Source organism: Ranitomeya variabilis, chromosome 3, assembly GCF_051348905.1.
Source record: "Ranitomeya variabilis isolate aRanVar5 chromosome 3, aRanVar5.hap1, whole genome shotgun sequence".
Classification (NCBI taxonomy): domain Eukaryota; kingdom Metazoa; phylum Chordata; class Amphibia; order Anura; family Dendrobatidae; genus Ranitomeya; species Ranitomeya variabilis.
In genome coordinates this window covers 314,576,796-314,590,120 of record NC_135234.1, presented here as the reverse complement: position 1 = coordinate 314,590,120, position 13,325 = coordinate 314,576,796, and the positions used below count along the sequence as shown (strand labels likewise).

General features: G+C 47.3%; 1 protein-coding gene across 3 annotated transcripts in view; it reads right to left on the bottom strand.

Moving 5' to 3' along the window:
- The window catches only part of FGR (FGR proto-oncogene, Src family tyrosine kinase), an 833,064-nt gene that overhangs the window by 281,985 nt on the left and 537,754 nt on the right, over positions 1 to 13,325 (bottom strand). For all 3 annotated transcript variants that reach the window (XM_077295665.1, XM_077295664.1, XM_077295666.1), the window contains exon 6: positions 12,866 to 13,015. In XM_077295665.1, the coding sequence (XP_077151780.1) occupies positions 12,866 to 13,015 (150 nt within the window). The remainder of the gene's footprint in view (positions 1 to 12,865; positions 13,016 to 13,325) is intronic.

Sequence of the window (13,325 nt, the reverse complement as noted above, 5' to 3'; positions counted from 1 at the left end):
TCCTAAGAGCACAGTGGCCTCCAAAATACTTAAATAGAAGAACCTTGGGACCACCAGAAGTCTTCCTAGACATGTTCATCCAGACAAACTGAGCAATTGTGGGAGAAGAGCCTTGGTGAGAGAGGTAAAGAAGAACCCCAAGATCACTGTGGCTTAGCTCCAGAGATGCAGAAGGGAGATGGGAGAAAGTACCACAAAGTCAACTAATACTTCAGAACTTCACCAGTCAGGCCTTTGTGGCAGAGTGGCCCAACAGAAGCCTCTCCTCAGTGCAAGACATAAGAAAGCCCACATAGAGTTTGCTAAAAAAAAAACACATGTAGGACTTCCAGACTATGAGAAATAAGATTCTCTGGTCTGATGAGATGAAGGTAGACCTTTTTGGTGATAATTCTAAGAGGTATGTGTGGAGAAAACCAGGCACTGCTCATCACCTGCCCAATACAATCCCAACAGTGAAACATGATGGGAGTGTTTTTCAGCTGCAGGGACAGTGTAATAGGGTGCAGGGTTGAGTATGTCACCACAGAACAGACAGACCAACTGTTGAGGGGAATTTATTAACAGGAGTAAGATTCTCCTCGCAGGGAGTAAACAGGGGGTTAATAGAGGTAAATCAAACAGTAAACAGTTAAGCGAGAACAAAAGGGTTAACGAGTGTTCTTGTAACTTATCAGTCTAGGGAGGTCCTGACTGGAGGGTCCTAATTCCAGCGTGGGTACAGTCACCAGCAGAGTCCAGTTTCATGTACTCACAAGATGAAGTCTTTAGCTTTTACAGCACAGACAGGAATCAGGGGCTCCGCACTGTTAAGTCTCTCACCAAGAATCACAGTCTCTGTACTGATACTGCAGGGACCAGGGGATCAAAGTCTCTTCTCTGTTTCCTGGAAACTGGAAACTCCAGGGTTAAGACTTTTCTCCCAGTGAAGCTGCAAGCAGGAAATCACACAGCCACTTTGCTGCGAGTCTCTGTGCACCAGGCTGACAGTCTCTCTCTTTCAGCAGCAAGAGTACACACACACTGAGCAGTTTCCTTAGTCACACTCAGGGGTCCTGGCTTGTCAGTGCGGTCACCGGGGCTGCGCGCTCAGGTCACTGTAAGAGGATACGTCGTCTCTGATTATGGAGGCTTCCAAGTCCCCACTCTCACTCCAGCCTTAGTGCCCTCATGGGGAGCACTCTGTCATGGGGAGCGCGGCGCTGCAGCCTCCTTTCTCTCTAGCACGCTGTCCCCTCTGTCTGGCGCGCTCTGCTCTCCCGCACTTTTCTCACCACGCCTCCCTCTCTTCCTCTCATCTCCTGCAGTCACATGGTCCCTTCTGTCCAGGGCAAAAGGTCTTCCCCCCGACAACCCAGCTGTCTGACTAAGTGGTTCCAGGTAAGGAGCAGGGAAAGCAACCTCCTTACAACAGGATGACTGGTTGTCATTGAAGGAAACATGAATGCAGCCAAGTACAGAGATATCCTGGATGAAAACCTCTTCCAGAGTGCTCTGGACCTCAGACTTCGCCGAAGGTTCACCTTCCAACAAGACAATGACCCTAAGCACACAGCTAAAATAACAAAGTAGTGGCTTCAGAACAACTCTGTGATCATTCTTGACTGGCCTAGCCAGAGCCATGACCTAAACCCAATTGAGCATCTCTGGAGAGACCTGAAAATGGGTATCGACCAACGTTCACCATCCAACCTGACGGAACTGGAGAGGATCTGCAAGGAAAAATGGCAGAGGATCCCCAAATCCTGTTGTGAAAATCTTGTTGCATCATTCCCAAGAAGACTCATGGCTGTACTAGCTCAAAAGGGTGCTTCTACTCAATACTGAGCAAAGGGTCTAAATATTTATGACCATGTGATATTTCAGTTTTTCTTTTTTAATGAATTTGCAGAAATTACAACAATTCTGTTTTGTTTTTGGTCACGATGGGGTGCAGAGTGGACATTAATGAGAAAAAGAACTTTTTTGAATTTACCAAATGGCTGCAATGAAACAAAGAGTGAAAAATTTAAAGGGGTCTGAATACTTTCCGCACTCACTGTATAAAGTCAAATGACATTATCACAATTGAGCATGTAACTTTTTGAATAAAAAGAATCGCTACAGTGAGTGTTAGGGGTCGAGTTCCCATCTCTGCACATGGTGAATCTCGGGCCATCTCCGCTGCGGTCTCCCATTCTTCTCCTGCCGCAGTGGAGTCTGCTCAGTGGAGACATCGGTCCCAGCGTCTCGCTCAGTCTGGCTCTGTACAGAGAGTTACTGCTGCTTTTCCTGCTTCTGCCATTGAAGTCAGTGCTGGGCAGCGGCGAGCAGACGCTTCTAGGACTAAGTCCTGCTTTTCTCATTCTGAGCATGCCCAGAGTAAGATCTCCCAGTGGAGATCGAGGGTCACATGATCAGACACTGCAGCTAAGGTCCTGTAGGTGCGCATGCTCTGTGGCAGCCTCTCATTGGTGCTTCCAGGAAGGTCCTGTATGTGCTGCAACTATTTAAGGCTCGCATGGCCACACGGCCATGCGCTAGTATTGCTCTTTATTTATGTACTTGAAATGCTCTTATAGTTTGTGCAAAATACACCTGGTTATACAAAATATTATCTATCATTAACAAAGCTGCTGCACAAAATTCAATTAATGATACTGCACATGCTGCATATCTTTAGTCATACATAAATTTCAATAAATAGGACCTTTAGGTTGGCGACCTTAATGTAGGGAAATTGTATCATATAATTTCAAACACTTCCCTTTACAAGGACAGACATGAATAATACAGCAATCTCATAAATTATATCTGCCGGTGATGTATACCAGTGCGTTTGTGTGCACCTATTGTTAGACCTCCAGAGATGCCCATACATGAAACAATGTCAATATAGATCTTAGAGACCCATATGAGGGCCCAATTGTCAAGTGGTGTGATAGGAGAAAGTTGTATACTTCACCCTAGCCAGTCCTCTGCGGTCGCCCCCTGGTCCCTTACAGCGGCTGTGCAGTCAGATGGAGTTTTTTAGAAGCCCACGCAAGCCTCACACCTTGAGAAAGACACCCGTGTGTGTCGGAACGCGTGGGCTTCTAAAAAACTCCATCTGACTGCACAGCCGCTGTAAGGGACCAGGGGGCGACCGCAGAGGACTGGCTAGGGTGAAGTATACAACTTTCTCCTATCACACCACTTGACAATTGGGCCCTCATATGGGTCTCTAAGATCTATATTGACATTGTTTCATGTATGGGCATCTCTGGAGGTCTAACAATAAGTGCACACAAACGCACTGGTATACATCACCGGCAGATATAATTTATGAGATTGCTGTATTATTCATGTCTGTCCTTGTAAAGGGAAGTGTTTGAAATTATATGATACAATTTCCCTACATTAAGGTCGCCAACCTAAAGGTCCTATTTATTGAAATTTATGTATGACTAAAGATATGCAGCATGTGCAGTATCATTAATTGAATTTTGTGCAACAGCTTTGTTAATGATAGATAATATTTTGTATAACCAGGTGTATTTTGCACAAACTATAAGAGCATTTGGAGCTATTTACTCTTGGGAGTAATTTTAAATGATTTTAAATGTGTGTAGTATCTTTATGTGGAAATAAACTTTTGTAATTTAAACAACAACTCTGTCTGGTGGAGTTCCAACCTTTTTTGAGCATGTGCTTTTTTCTTTAAAATTAGGATATGTACTATACATGCTTGGTGGTGAACCCACACTATTCATTACATTATTATTAGATGGTGCCCACTTAAAAAACTGTGTTTATTTATGTACTTTGCGCCAGTGTGGTCTTGTATGAGTGTGTTCAGGGACCCGGCTGAAATAAGCCCCTAGAATGCTGGCACCTCCGGCGAGGAGTTTATATGCTTGGGTATTCAGGGACCTGGCCGAAATAAGCCCCTAGAATGCTGGCACCTCCGGCGAGGAGTTTCGTGTGCATGCATGACCACTGTCTGCTCTTGTTTAGGCAGTTAGCCTGTGCCTCTGTGGAGTCTAACAGGGCGCAGTGCTTTGAGTTCACGGCTGCTCTGTGAAGTAACTGAGTTAGCTAACACTGCCATTTAGTTCCGCTATTTGCTAGCAGCAGGTTCTCCTGCACGGTGGACCCCGGGCTGCGAACGTATCTATCATAATAAAATCTATATATTCATTTGGTGCATTCCGCTAGCCCTAACATAATACTAGCGCCAGGGTCTGGCTAGTAAATGGCGGACATACAGCAATCTTTGCGGTATATCCAGCAGCTGGAGGGTAGGTTGGCGGCTCTCGAGAGCTCAACCTCAGCTGTGGATATTTCCGCAGTTGCTGTACAGGCTGCTAGCGTGGCTGCAGCAACTTTGTCCACTGCCACCCCTGTTCCGACATTTTCGCGCCTCCCGCTGCCAGAAAAAATTTTCTGGAGAAAGCAGATCTTGTAGGGGATTCGTGAGTCAGTGCTCTATTCACCTCGAGCTACTGGCTGCACATTTTCCCACAGAGCGGCTAAGGTGGGGTTTATTGTGTCCCTCTTGTCGGTGAGGGCATTGGAATGGGCTACGCCGCTGTGGGAGCGTGATGATTGTGTGGTGCAGAGTGCTCCATTGCTTCTGAGCACTCTGAAACAGGTCTTCCTAGGACCTCAAGTCACCCATGATATGGTGCTCCAACTGCTGGCATTAACTCAGGGTGAGTCCTTGGTCAGCCAATTTGCCATCCGTTTCTGAACTTTAGCTTCAGAGCTGGAGTGGTCGGATAAAGCCCTTATCCCCATATTTTGGAGGGGGCTGGCTGATCACGATAAGGACGCTCTGGCCACTAGGGAGATTCCAGCCACACTGGAGGAGTTAATAACTGTCTCTACTCGTATTGACCTCCGTTTTAACGAGTGGAGGTTAGAGTGAGCCCAGTGTAGGCAGAAGTTTCAGCTGGCTCCCACCTTCGCCAAACCTCTGGAATCTCCGGTCCAGGTTCCTGAGTCACATGAGTCCAGGGAGGTGTCTCGAGCGGGTTCTAAGTCCCGGACCGCTTGGGCACCCAAGGTCTGTCATGTTTGCCAGCAGTCTGGACATCTTGCCACCACATGTTCCCAGCGGTCGAGGAGATGTCAGCCTCTAGTGGTAGTCGGTGGAGGTACACTAGATACGGCGACGTTTGCCTCAAAATTGTCCTTTAAGGGGACAATTATTATTGGCTCATCTTCCCACTCAGTAGAGCTCTGCGTGGATTCTGGGGCGGAGGGCAATTTTATGTCTTCCGCCTTCGCCCCCAACATCACGCAATACCCCTGGTTATGCTAGCGCAACCAGTTACGGTACGAGTGGTGAATGGGTCGACACTGCCCTCACAAATAACTCACCAGACCATTCCTTTTACTCTGTCCATGTCACCATCCCATCAGGAGACAATATCTCTGCTCGTCATACCTGAGGGAATTGATGAGGTCCTGTTGGGGATACCTTGGTTACGGTACCACTCTCCACATATCGAGTGGTCCTCAGGCAGAATTTTGGGATGGGGTGAGTCTTGTGAGGGTAGGTGTCAAAGGGAGTGCATTTAGGTTGCCACTACAGAGGTACCCGCAGATCTATCCTCTCTCCCCAAGCAATACTGGTCTCATGCGGACGTGTTCTCCAAAAAGGCGGCGGAGACCCTTCCGCCTCACCGCCCCTATGACTGTCCTATTGACCTCTTGCCTGGTGCTTAGCCTCCCCGGGGTCAAGTTTATCCGTTATCTCTCCCGGAGATGGAGGCTATGTCTCAGTACATCCAAGAGAATCTGGCAAGAGGGTTCATCAGGAAGTCAGTGTCGCCTGCTGGGGCTGGGTTCTTTTTTGTTCAGAAGAAGAATGGAGAACTGCTTCCATGTATTGAATACAGGGGTCTTAACGCCATCACCGTTAAGAACAAGTACCCATTACCCCTGATATCTGGGCTTTTTGATAGGCTACGGGGAGCAAGGGTATTTACAAAATTAGATCTGCGGGGTGCTTACAACCTGATTCGCATCCGAGAGGGGGACGAATGGAAGACGGCTTTTAACACCAGGGATGGGCACTATGAGTATCTGGCGATGCCCTTCGGGCTTTGTAATGCCCCAGCCATTTTCCAAGACTTTGTGAACGAAATCTTCTGGGATATGCTCACCACCTCGGTCGTAGTCTATCTGGATGATATTCTCATCTACTCTCCAGATATTGACTCCCATCGGAGAGATGTTCGCAAAGTCTTTGACCTCTTACGGGCAAACTCCCTCTACGCCAAGTTGGAGAAGTGTGTGTTTGAGCAGGAGTCCTTGCCATTTCTTGGTTATATCATCTCTGCCCAGGGTTTGGCTATGGATCCTGCCAAGCTACAGGCTGTGATGGACTGGCAGGAACCCCATTCTCTTAAAGCGGTGCAGCGCTTTATGGGGTTCATTAACTACTATCGACAGTTCATTCCACACTTCTCAACTTTGGTAGCTCCCTTGGTTGCCCTTACCAAGAAGGGAGCAAATCCCAAATTGTGGTCTGAGGAGGTCTCCAAGGCCTTTAATTCCATAAAGTCACACTTCGCTAGCGCTCCCATCCTACATCGCCCCGATGTAGACAAACCATTTATCATAGAGGTGGATGCCTCATCTGTTGGTGCTGGAGCAGTCCTCTTCCAAAAAGATGCTCAGGGTCGGAAGCATCCTTGCTTCTTCTTTTCTAAGACCTTCTCACCAGCAGAGAGGAATTATTCCATTGGGGACAGGGAGTTGCTGGCCATGAAGTTGGCTTTCTCGGAGTGGAGACATCTCTTGGAGGGAGCTCGTTTTCCTTTCCAAGTCTTCACAGACCATAAAAATTTGGTGTACCTGCAGACAGCCCAGCGGTGAAATTCTCGCCAGGCTAGATGGTCCTTGTTCTTCTCCCGGTTCCATTTCACCCTCCATTTTCTTTCGGGGGAGAAGAACATTCGTGCCGACGCTCTCTCTCGCTCCGTTGTGTCATCTGTGGAGGAGGAAGAGGAGCCTCGGCTTATTGTCCCCACTGAAAGTCTGAGAACCGTAGCTCCGGTTTTGCTAGAGCCTGTGCCTCCGGGCAAGACTTTTGTACCCATTAGTTTGCGACCGGAGGTTCTCTCGTGGGCTCATTCGTCCAGGGTGGGTGGACATTTTGGGACAAAAAGGACATCTGAGCTGTTGGCGAGGACGTACTGGTGGCCACATATGGTCCGTGATGTCAGGGATTATATTCAGGCGTGTGTCTCCTGCGCCAAAAATAAGTCTCCTCGACAACGGCCAGCTGGGTTACTCTATCCATTGCCGGTGGCAGACAGGCCCTGGGAGATGGTCGGGATGGACTTTGTGGTGGGTTTGCCCAAGTCTCGGGGCTGTACCATCATTTGGGTTATCACTGATCTTTTTTCCAAAATGGTGCATTTGGTGCCGCTTCCACGGTTACCTTCGCCATGGGCCTTGGCATCGTTGTTCATAAAGCACATCTTCCGCCTACATGGTATGCCAGACAAAATTGTCAGTGACCGGGGTCCCCAGTTTGCGTCTCGGTTCTGGAGAGAGCTTTGTCGTCTTCTCAGCATTGAGTTAAATCTCTCTTCTGCATATCATCCCAAGTCAAATGGATTGGTAGAGAGGGCCAATCAGACCTTGGTCACATATCTGCGACATTTTGTCTCAGCCAGGCAGGATGACTGGGCATCATTGCTACCGTGGGCAGAGTTTGCGCTGAACAATGCAGTAGCCGACTCCACTGGACAAACCCCATTCCTCCTCAACTATGGTCAGCATCCGCGGGTACCTGTGTCTATGCCTGTCTTCTGCCGACGGATATTTGGGACCGCACTCAGGAGGCCATTCAGGCCTCCAAGGAGAGAATGAGGTCCGCCGCCGATGCTCATCGGCGCCCCGCTCTGACCTTTGCTCCTGGTGACTTAGTGTGGCTCTCTGCCCGTAACATCAGACTGCGTGTTGAGTCCACTAAGTTTGCACCTCGCTACTTGGGTCCTTTCAAGGTCCTCGAACAGGTTAACCCTGTGGTCTATCGTTTAGCCCTTCCACCACGCCTGGGTATCACCGACACCTTTCATGTGTCCCTCTTGAAACCTGTATACATGTCCCGGTTTTCCGAGTCATCTGCCGGGACATCGGGTTCGTCTACGGACGATTATGAGGTGAACACTATTTTGGGGTGCAAGGTGGTTCATGGCAAAAAATTTTATTTGGTGGACTGGAAGGGTTACGGTCCTGAGGATAGGTCCTGGGAGCCTGCTGAGCGCATTCGGGCTCCGCAGCTCATTGCTGCCTTCGAGCGTAGCGAGGTCCAAGGAGGGGGGCCCTAGGAGGGGGGGTAATGTTAGGGGTCGAGTTCCCGTCTCTGCACAGGGGGAATCTTGGGCCATCTCCGCTGTGGTCTCCCATTCTTCTCCTGCCGCAGTGGAGTCTGCTCAGCGGAGACATCGGTCCCAGCGTCTCGCTCAGTCTGGCTCTGTACAGAGAGTTACTGCTGCTTTTCCTGCTTCTGCCATTGAAGTCAGTGCTGGGCAGCGGCGAGCAGACGCTTCTGGGACTAAGTCCTGCTTTTCTCATTCTGAGCATGCCCAGAGTAAGATCTCCCAGTGGAGGTCGAGGGTCACATGATCAGACACTGCAGCTAAGGTCCTGGAGGTGCTCACGCTCTGTGGCAGCCTCTCATTGGTCCTTCTGGGAAGGTCCTGTACGTGCTGCAACTATTTAAGGCTCGCATGGCCGCACGGCCATGCGCTAGAATTGCTCTTTATTTATGTACTTTGCGCCAGTGTGGTCTTGTATGAGTGTGTTCAGGGACCCGGCTGAAATAAGCCCCTAGAATGCTGGCACCTCCGGCGAGGAGTTTGTTTGCTTGGGTATTCAGGGACCTGGCCAAAATAAGCCCCTAGAATGCTGGCACCTCCGGCGAGGAGTTTCGTGTGCATGCATGACCACTGTCTGCTCTTGTTTAGGCCGTTAGCCTGTGCCTCTGTGGAGTCTAACAGGGCGCAGTGCTTTGAGTTCACGGCTGCTCTGTGAAGTAACTGAGTTAGCTAACACTGCCATTTAGTTCCGCTATTTGCTAGCAGCAGGTTCTCCTGCACAGTGGACCCCGGGCTGCGAACGCATCTATCATAATAAAATCTATATATTCATTTGGTGCGTTCTGCTAGCCCTAACAGTGAGTGACATCATTGCTTTAGGATACCACCTATAAAAAACACAGATGCTAATATGTCATCATCACAAATATAATTAATACATTAAATAGTTATTCCCAAAAAATCAAGTTATCCCCTATTCCCTATTAATTTTGGATAACCACATTTCTTTTCAGCAATGCAGACAAATGGATTTTGAAGTCAGAATAAAGAAAGTAACTTAGATAATTCTGAAAGTAATACATATAAATGTTAACATTTGCCCCTTTTGGCCTTTAGAGTGTGTTAAAAGACATATGTCACTGGTCTCTGACACCTTTACACTGTTCACATGTTCAAGCATCAGTGCAATAATAGCAAAAGGTTTACTGTGAATGGCAAAAAAAAGCACTACAACTGTGACGTGGGTATGCAGATCTAACTTTGGTCTACTTCTCAAATTTTTGAACTAATGCTGTTATTGCTAAGAAGGATTAGGCTGGTTTCCCTCTTCCATCAATCTGGAGGTTTTGTAGTACTGGCATGATGACAAAGAAAAACATTCCTTATCTAAGAACTGGTCCAATATTTATGGACATAACTGTTTATCACTCATGGTAATTCTGCTTCATGTCACCTGTCTTATCCATGGTTTTTTTTTTTGCTGTCCTATGTTGTGCATAAATATGTGATTCTTCAGAATTTCTTTTAGTCTTTGCCTTATGAAGAGGCCTGAGTAGTCTCAAAAGCTTGCAATTTGTTACCATCTGTTCAGTTAGCCATTAAAAGGTATCAACCACTGAGGACTCTCAATTCTAAATATTTTTCTATAAAGAAAAATAGTTATACAGTGAAGCTGCAATACCAGTTATGTCCTCATGATGGAAACATCACCCTGTGTTTTACACATTGCATTCACAGGGCAGAATATTTTTTCTAATATCATTTACCTTTGCATGCATTTCTGTAATATAGTAATATAGTACATAGTTATTAAGGTTGAAGGAAGACTTTAAGTCCATCTAGTTCAACCCATAGCCTAACCTATCATGCCCTAACATGATGATCCAGAGGAAGGCAAAAAAAAACCATGTGGCAAAGAGTAAGCTCCTTCCCGACTCCACATACGGCAATCAGACTAGTTCTCTGGATCAAAGCCCTATCAAGGAATCTAGTGTATATACCCTGTAACATTATACTTTTCCAGAAAGGTATCCAGTCCCCTCTTAAATTTAAGTAATGACTCACTCATTACAACATCATACGGCAGAGAGTTCCATAGTCTCACTGCTCTTACAGTAAAGAATCTGCGTCTGTTATTATGCTTAAACCTTCTTTCCTCCAGACGTAGAGGATGCCCCCTTGTCCCTGTCTCAGGTCTATGATTAAAAAGATCATCAGAAAGGTCTTTGTACTGTCCCCTCATATATTTATACATTAAAATAAGATTACCCCTTAGCCTTCGTTTTTCCAAACTAAATAGCCCCAAGTGTAATAATCTATCTTGGTATTGCAGACCCCCTAGTCCTCTAATAACCTTGGTCGCTCTTCTCTGCACCCGCTCTAGTTCAGCTATGTCTTTCTTATACACCGGAGACCAGAACTGTGCACAGTATTCTAAGTGTGGCCGAAGTAGTGACTTGTATAGAGGTAAAATTATGTTCTCCTCATGAGCATCTATGCCTCTTTTAATGCATTGCAGCGCCCCAGAGTCCTGGTCGTTGCAGTACTGATGCTCCGCCGCTAAGGGGGGCTATGGTACGTCTGATGGCACTGAAGGAGTTCTTCTGACCAGGTATCACAGTCACCAAAACACTTCACAGTCTGGCCTCCAGGGGGAGCTAAGGGTGCTATGTATTAGGCCACTCCTCACAATCTGGTAAAACTGGGGGTTAGGCAGAAAGTTAGACAGAAGCTGACTGGGAATCGAACAGGCAACATCCTGTGGCAGAGGGTGTTGCGGGGAGAGACTCAGGGGGGTCCCTGTCAGGGGTGGGATCCTGACAGAGGCCTAGCGAACAGAAAGAGAGTTACGGGACCGCGTCTGCACTTGATCGCGGCGGTACCCTAAGAAAGGACAAGAAGCGAGGTATATTGTGCTGAGTGAGAAACGAGATCAACGCAACAAGGAGAAATACCAGAAGGAGTCGTGCTGTAAGACGAGGCAACATCCTACTGAGGCGCGTAGCCGGTGGCCGGAACGCCGAGGAAGTACTAGGCTCCAAGCAATACTTCAAACCTACGGCAGGGCAGTCAGCTATAGGCGGGCTGTCTCACACAAATCACCTACGAAGACACAGGGGGCAACAATAGGAGAGGGGCGACGCTAGGGTCCCGGAAGAACTCCGAGCCTACCCGTCATACGGGTGCGTCCTAGCCATATCATCTGGGGGACGAAGAAGAACATCAGAATCGAGTTGTGAGGGAACTTCAGAAACAGACACAACAGTTGTGGGGACTATCCCGTAAGCACAGCAGGGGAGGACCACAACACACAAGCGCTAGAAGGTAGGCACAGATTTCCACCTGCAAAGGGAACTCTGGAGGTGCCATCGGACCGGCCGGACTTGCGCAGCCCGGTTAACCGTATTCCGGACTGAGGATCCTGGGACCTTCAGTAAAGAGGTAAAGAGACTGTAACCTGGGCGCTGCACAAGCCGTGAGTCAGAGTAGTCAAGGAGTCTGAGGTCAGGAGCCATGAGGGTACCTCATAAACCGAGGGAAGAGACAAAGGCATCAGGTAATTACCTGAAGTCAGAATACCAGGAGGATATCAGATTAGAGCAAAGGGGTGAGGCAAAATGGATGGTCAGAATGAGGTTCAAGGTCAGGCAGCAAAAAGATCCAAAATCAAAGCACAAAGCACAGAGAAACAAGCCACACAGAGCTGAATCTACGCCTGGCAGAGATCAGGGACTGACATCCCAGCTACGTCACTGTGCAATCACCTGGGTCAGGAAAAGCTGAAAACAGCCAAGCACCTCCCAGTCTCAAATTGGACAGCTGAGCTGTCAATCAAAACATCGACAGTTCAGCACGCTCCTGTACCAGACTGGACGACTAAGCTGTGAATCAAAGTACTTAAAGCATAAACATTGGACAGCTAAGCTGCCAGTAGCTCCATCCCAGACACACTGAGAGGTAAATCATGACACAGAAGGCTGCCAGTCAGTGGCATGGGCGGGGTTGTACAGATCTTATTATCCAGAGAACTACTAGATCTGCAGCAGAGAAAAGTGATTGTATCAAAACTACAGCAAGCAGCTTCGTAAATATGATACATCACTGGAATCAGTATCTTTGCCCTCATATCATACTGTTCCCAGATTGGGAATCAAAAATCTAATGACAGATTCCATTTAAGGTTGGTTTCATGCACCCGTGAAACATGGACCGTTCTCACATTGGAAGATACAGGAAAACTGCTTATGAAGCAGGTCGCGCAGGCTCAACGGGAGACCTGGCAGTCTGTCCGAGCCTTACGATGTGAGAACGGTCCGTATTTCACAGATGTCTGAAGGTGACCTAAGCAAGAGGTTACTCATTCACTGTCATAAGAATGGCATGACATAGAAAAACAAATTTGCATATAATTTGCAACATATAGGCATTGAAAAGTTATACATGCTACTAAATATTAGAGAAACTAAAGATATAACTTTCCTCTTCATATCAACAGAGCAAACATACTGGACTTTTCCAGTTCTGGCGCCATGTCATATGTACCGGTACTTAGTAGATTTTCATACCTGTGTAATGTTGTACCAGCTCCTGTACACTGTCAAACTGAACCCGTGTTGTGATGTAAAAGCCTCCGTTGTCAATCTTCCGGATCTTATAGTGTTTGACATGATTTCCTTTGGTATTATCCCAGTCACGAATAGAGAGAGAGAATGCCCCTGTGTTTGGAGACCAGGAGAGGTAACAACATGAGCAGCAAGGTAAATGAAGAGAAAACACACTTATAGTGTAAGGGCATCTATCCAGAAGTTAACAGTATCTGTTGTAACACTTGATATGTCTGTTTTAGTTAATACATGAATTTTGTTTGAAATTATAATTCCTCTGTTATTCCTTTTTGTCATTTATGAACAAATTGAGAGCTCGGTGCTACAATTCTCATTGTCAAAGAGGCGTGTCTCTACACATTCTAGCACCTATTGGACAGTGTCAGAATATAGAGGCACACCCTCAAATGGTAACACCCTG